The sequence below is a fragment of the Pyrus communis genome, chromosome 1, assembly GCF_041283825.1.
Source record: "Pyrus communis isolate YQ-2024b chromosome 1, ASM4128382v1, whole genome shotgun sequence".
NCBI lineage: Eukaryota > Viridiplantae > Streptophyta > Magnoliopsida > Rosales > Rosaceae > Pyrus > Pyrus communis.
The window spans coordinates 13,015,011-13,021,010 of NC_142565.1; the positions used below are offsets into that span (position 1 = coordinate 13,015,011).

Consider the following 6,000-nt stretch of genomic DNA (forward strand, 5'->3'; position numbering starts at 1 on the left):
GGCCGTGAGCTAGTGGACAAGTTCCAAATATTTTGATAAAGATCCTCAAAGGACAATGCAATTGATCGATCATATCATATACCCATATGACCATGCTTGCAACGCAACCTACCATAGATTCTTTTCTGTGTTTGTGGAACATCAAGCAGCACATCACGCGTCATAAAATAAATATAAAAAAATATCATATTTATAGTGTTACAATAACAATAAAAAAATTACTCATGTTTCATGTTTATATTTGTACAAAGATCTACTAAGCATTATGTCACGGTAAGGGGCAATTTCTTTGTCATGTTCACATATACTAACCATTATATGTGAACAAAAATCTACAAGATCAAACAGTTAGGTTGATAGACTAATAACATATCAAGCCAATCGTTTGAGAGAGTGGAACATATTCCTTGTACATCATACCATGATCAGTATCTTTTAGCCTAATTATATAGTACATCAAATCAAATTTGATGCAAATTTGCTCTATTAATCACAAGTACTAATCAAGACACTGTCAGAAAATCTCTCTGCCAATTGCTAGTGGCAATAGGACTAATGATCATAATCTTTCTAGAAATTAGTAAGGACAGATTGGGAACCATACAATCAATCTCCATGTGTTAGTAGTACAGATCCAATATCCTGCATGTGAATGTATGATCATGACTCATGAGTCTTCTTCAGTTAAACTAGTTCGAATGAATTGTAATCACTCACAATTCGATTTAAATTTAATAAAATGTGATGATTTATATATATATGTATATTTTTTCACATTATTTTTTATTATTAAATTATAATCAAACAGCAGGTGAATCACAATTTTTTTGAACCATCGGGTCCAGAACAACGGGACTCATGTACTCATGCTACACAAAGTACAGATATTTATCAAACATCACAAAAATATGATTTAAAGGGGTCAACCCCCCTTATCTCAAAAACCAAGAGATCTCCCAAAATCAACACTCACTGACTCACTGACTCAGTCAGTCAGAATCAGTCTCCTTCCACTTTAAATTAACTGCAAAACAGAAGCATCCACCCTCTACACTTTTGTGTCATTTTCCCCAAATTTTTTTATTTATTTTCCCAATTTTTTATTCTCCAATGCATGATCCACACACTTTCTCAACATTTTCTTTTACTTAATTAACCCCCCAATCAAAAGACATTTTGCATGGATGAATAGTGTACTACCTGGAGATCCTCACCCCAAAGAAGTAAAAAGCTACCTCTCCTTTTCTATTCTACTTCTCATCATTTCTCACTAACCCTTATAAATATAACCCCCTCCTTCCTATCCTCTTCCAATTTCATTCCGCACTCTCCCAGTTCACTTCCCCAAAATATTTGCTTCACTTTCATTTGTTCAATACTTCCTCTCCACTTGCACATTCATGTTCTAATTGTTCTTTCATCTATTTTATCGTTTATTATGTTGCTTTTGTCATGTTAAATTGATCATTGCGATCGTCCATTTTAAAGGCTTGAAGTATTTTGATTTGTGAGTTGTCAAACTACATAAATTCCTTGTTGGGTAACAATTATTCTCTCAATTTCTTCATTTATTCATCTTCAAAAAATAAATGTGCATGACTAACATCAAAGAAAGCCTTTTTCCAATAGAGCGCAGGCCAAGAATGCTTCTCAAAGATTTCCTCGGTGAAAATTCTAACTCATGTTCTTCAAGTGGTTTCATATCATTTCCAAGACAGTTACCATCCAATCCAAGCAATGCCCCCAAAACCCAAAATTCATGTTCAGAAAATACCACTACCATTTCCAGAAAACTACTCAGAAGCAGATCAAGGGCTGCCTGGACCACAATCTCAGCATTCCACTCTCTCATGAATGCAGTTAAAAACATGCCATTTACCGCGGTAAAACCCCCCTCGTTTTTACCTAGAAGCCTCTCAAGGAGGCTGCTGCAGTCAAAACAGAACTCACCAAGATCATCAAGGAAGCAAGGTAGTCAAAGCCAAGTCCAAATTACCGTGAGAGTCAAAGACATCATACGGTGGACATCCTTCCGCGATGAGAAGTTGCCTCCACCTCCACCTTTGGATTATGTTTCTTCACCTCTGCACTGTACCTCAAGCACCACCATAACAGGCTCCACCACCACATGTACTACGTGCAGTAGTAATAGCAGCAGCAATGGGTCGAGCTGGTGTGACAGTGATTTTACCTCGGAATTTTTACAGCCTTGGGGTGGCAACTCTGACCCTGACTATCAGGAGGATAGTAAAAAATATTCACCATGTGTCGGCAGGGATTCCATGGAGGCTACATCAGGGACAGGAAGTTACGCCGCATTGGGACCCAAGGTACGTCAATTATTTAGTGCACCGCGATCTAAATTTATGTTGTGTGTCTGCTGTTGAGGATCCTTAGATGCTAAGCTTTGGCTGTACATGTATCGGAAATGTCTATATTTAAATAAACATGATTAGTAAAATTGTCTTTAGTGAAAAACAATGGTTGCTTAAGCTCTGTTAAACACAATTTGCACATAAACGGATGACTGACAACTATTAATTTTATGTTATATTTCTTGATTAACATTATCTTTAATTGTTTCCATTCAAATTTTTGCTAAGCAGTTGCACAGTGCATATCAGACAAAATGCAAGTCACCATTAATTTAAATAAGTTTAGATCCCAAAGTACTTCTTGTTAATTGTTTAGGATATTCGATTCAAATTTTTGCTAAGCAGTTGCACAGTGCATATCAGACAAAATGCAAGTCACCATTAATTTAAGTAAGTTTAGATCCCAAAGTACTTCTTGTTAATTGTTTAGGATTTAGTTCTGAAATATACAAAAGTATACCAAAACAACACTGCCACTATATTTTTTTTTTTTTTTTTTTTGTCAACACGATTGAATATTGTGATTTAGTTACTTTTGAGGTAACAACACTTCTATTTGACCAAAAGGACTCTCCAATCTGTCTGCCTAAATTATTAAGGGCGTTCTTCCTTACTCATGATGTTCTATATTTGATTGTCTCCCTTTCTTAATATCACTTGTATAAAACGATATGATAATGTTGACTATCAAATTCAAATTTTGTGACAAGCATTTATATTCTATCATGTACGTACTGAATTGAATTTTGTATGTGGCAGGTTGAGCTGCCACTGTGTGATGAAGAAGATGAGCAGCACAGCCCAGTTTCAGTGATTGGTTTTCAATTTGGGGAAGATGAAGACTCGTCATTTTCAAGTAATTTTGATCAAAGCCTGGCCAATATGGAGAGTACGTGTCTTCTTCCTTCTTTCTCTCTATAACAAGCATTGAAAATCCCGACTGAAGTAAGACAAGTCATTCATTTTACTTCAGTCTGGACAAGTCACCCAAGTCCCCTAGTGAAATTACTTGTGGTTCAAGCCTTATTTAGTCGAGGAGTTTTTTTTTTTTTGGTAACGTAATTATTGTAGGTTTTCTTTGTTAAGTGTGAGTAGCGACCTAAGTGGTCTAGGCATCCTTTATTAAATTTCAAAAGCCTAGGGATTAATCTGGGCAGTAACCAGCCAGCTAGCCCTTGGGATATTTAGAATAGTTGTCCTAGTGGCATAAATTGTGTTGTGAGCCCTTTTTTCTTTCTTTCTTCAGATTGCTTGCACAATTTTTTCTTTCTTTTCTTAAGTATGATGCTAACATTGTATCAAATTTTAACAGGGACAAAAGAAATGCTTATGCAAAAGATCAAGCTCTTTGAGAGTCTTGTAACAGTGGATCCTATCAACTTAGACACATCAATGTCGTTCGAAGAAAGAACCAACTTTGAAGAAGATGACGAAACAGCAGAAAGGGCAATGGAGCTGTTAAATCATTGCAAAGCAAGCTGCTCAGACCTAAAGAGCTGGGAGCTGGAACTAGTAGAAGATCAACTATTGTTTGATTTCTTTAGAGAAGAAATGAGTGCTCAAAGAAATAAAAAAGAAGATGGGTTTAATAGGGAAATGATTAGCAAAGCAAGAGCTTGGATGAGTGGGGACTGGGGATCACTAGAGCACAACAAGGAAGCTTGTGTGAGAGATATGCACGAAGGAAGGAGGTGGAACAAGTTTGAGTTTGAGCAAGAGGAGCTGGGTTTGGAAATAGAGATTGCCTTGTCAGAGTATTTGGTGGATGAGCTTTTGCTTGATCTCTTATCAAGATAAGAAATCTACCTCTTGAGAAGGACTTTGATGCAGGGAAAATTAAGGGATTATTTTTTAATTTGTAATAAATTAGGATATATAGCATGAAAACCCTAAACTCTTAAGGAAAATATTAAAAGGAAATATTACAATATCTTCCTCATAAAACAAGTTTTTTATTTTTTTATTTTTTTATCTGAAAACAAGTAATCTATAATTGAGATAAAATATGCTAGGATAACACCGTTATTGACAGAAATAATCCACTTAGAGGTGGGTTGGAAAAACTGAAAACTCAGAAAAAGTTGAACCGAACACCAAACTAAATCGGAAAAAACCAAATCAAACCAAAATCTATTGTTCAGTTTCAATTTTAGTGGTTCAAAAACCGAATTATCTTAAAGAAATGCGGTTTACAAATTTTACACGTAACCTTACCCCTATCGCAATTTGGGAGTTCCAAAGTCAAATCATCGGTCGCTGCAAAACAAACCTTCGTTGTCTCCACCCCATCTCTCTTTCCTTTTCTCATTCCAAAACCCAAACCATCATTTATGTAAAAATCATTTGCTTCCAAGGGTCTTTCCCCGGTAAACACGAAATTCATGCGACAAAGGAAACAAGAACATGTGTATAAAATAAATTTTGTATTAATGTAAAATGTAGGGTTACAATCTCTGTTACAAATTTGATAACTCTGATTCGATCTCCGGGGTGAAAAGTGTGTGTGTTGTTGATCCAAGGTTCGCAGTAACTTGATCTCAAATGAACGAACAACTTAAAATTTTGGCTTGTGGCGATAGAGGAACTAGCACCTGTAGGGGTGTTTGGTGGTTCTTCACTAGTGCGATGAAGAATGAAAAGAGCTTTCTGAATCTTCTGAGTATTTGAGGGTGTTTGAGGCTTGAGAGTTTGAGCGTCTAGGTGTGGGGATGACTTATGAGCCCCTTTCTTTGTCTTGGAGCCTCGTATTTATACGCCAAGTCTTGCTTACTATTGGTTTTGGCCTTAATTATGGACTTGATTCATTGACGAAAGAATCATGACTTGTTTTGAGGATTGGTTTGTGATTTGAATTCATCAAATAATCTTTTATTTAATTGAATAATCTTTTATTTAATCAAATTATCTTTGATTTAATTAAATAATCTTTGATTTAATCAAATTATTTTTTATTTAAATCAAATAAATCAATCACATTTCATCCTTAATTTGGAATTTTAAATCAATTAATTTGATTGATATAAATTAATAAAGATAATTCCTTAATTACTTTTCGCCAAGTGTCAACATGTGTCCCTTTGAATGACTCGTCTGATTTTGATGAAGCACATGTCATGTGTGATTTGTTAGACACATAACGCATGCCACGCAAGCCTCGGCACATCAAAATTTTTATGTGTCAATAAGTATTTATTTCACCGAAATTTGCGTGTCTACACTCCCATATGCTTTTGTGGAGACTAGTTAATCCCAGCCTCCTTTTGTTGGATTTTATCATTCCTTGCAAAGGTGCAAGATCTTGTCAATCCTTGCATTTGTGCAAGGATTTCACCGGCTTTTCTAGCCTGGTTTTAAGTTTGTGCGACTACGTCATCTATATGGGTTCTCTTTTTTTAATTTTTATCCTTTCTTGGTGGTGCTACTGATTTTCATCTGATTTGGAGAAATTGTGTGGCAATATGTGTAAATCTCAATTTAGAGCGAGTTGTATGTTTACTCTCAACCAATATAAATAATATTTATAGAATACTAAAACCTTTAGAAAAAATTCCCATGTGCCTCACCCCAACCGACATAACCCGATGAGTTGATTTCATACTACATATTTTCCTCTATCCTTAGTACG

General features: G+C 35.5%; 1 protein-coding gene across 1 annotated transcript; it reads left to right on the forward strand.

Moving 5' to 3' along the window:
• Positions 1-1,259: 1,259 nt before the first annotated feature.
• LOC137719454 (uncharacterized) lies at positions 1,260-4,338 on the forward strand. The gene is made up of 3 exons (XM_068458488.2): positions 1,260-2,330; positions 3,135-3,264; positions 3,688-4,338. Exons 1-3 carry the CDS (start codon positions 1,590-1,592, stop codon positions 4,170-4,172), a joined length of 1,356 nt encoding a protein of 451 aa, XP_068314589.1. The 5' UTR covers positions 1,260-1,589; the 3' UTR covers positions 4,173-4,338.
• Positions 4,339-6,000: the final 1,662 nt, after the last annotated feature.

Bases quoted from the DNA above. Each gene is read 5' to 3' on its own strand.
- LOC137719454 (XM_068458488.2), top strand. From the start codon at position 1,590: ATGTGCATGACTAACATCAAAGAAAGCCTTTTTCCAATAGAGCGCAGG. The intron at 2,331-3,134 runs GTACGTCAATTA...TGTATGTGGCAG, and splicing joins ACGCCGCATTGGGACCCAAG to GTTGAGCTGCCACTGTGTGA. The intron at 3,265-3,687 runs GTACGTGTCTTC...AAATTTTAACAG, and splicing joins AAGCCTGGCCAATATGGAGA to GGACAAAAGAAATGCTTATG.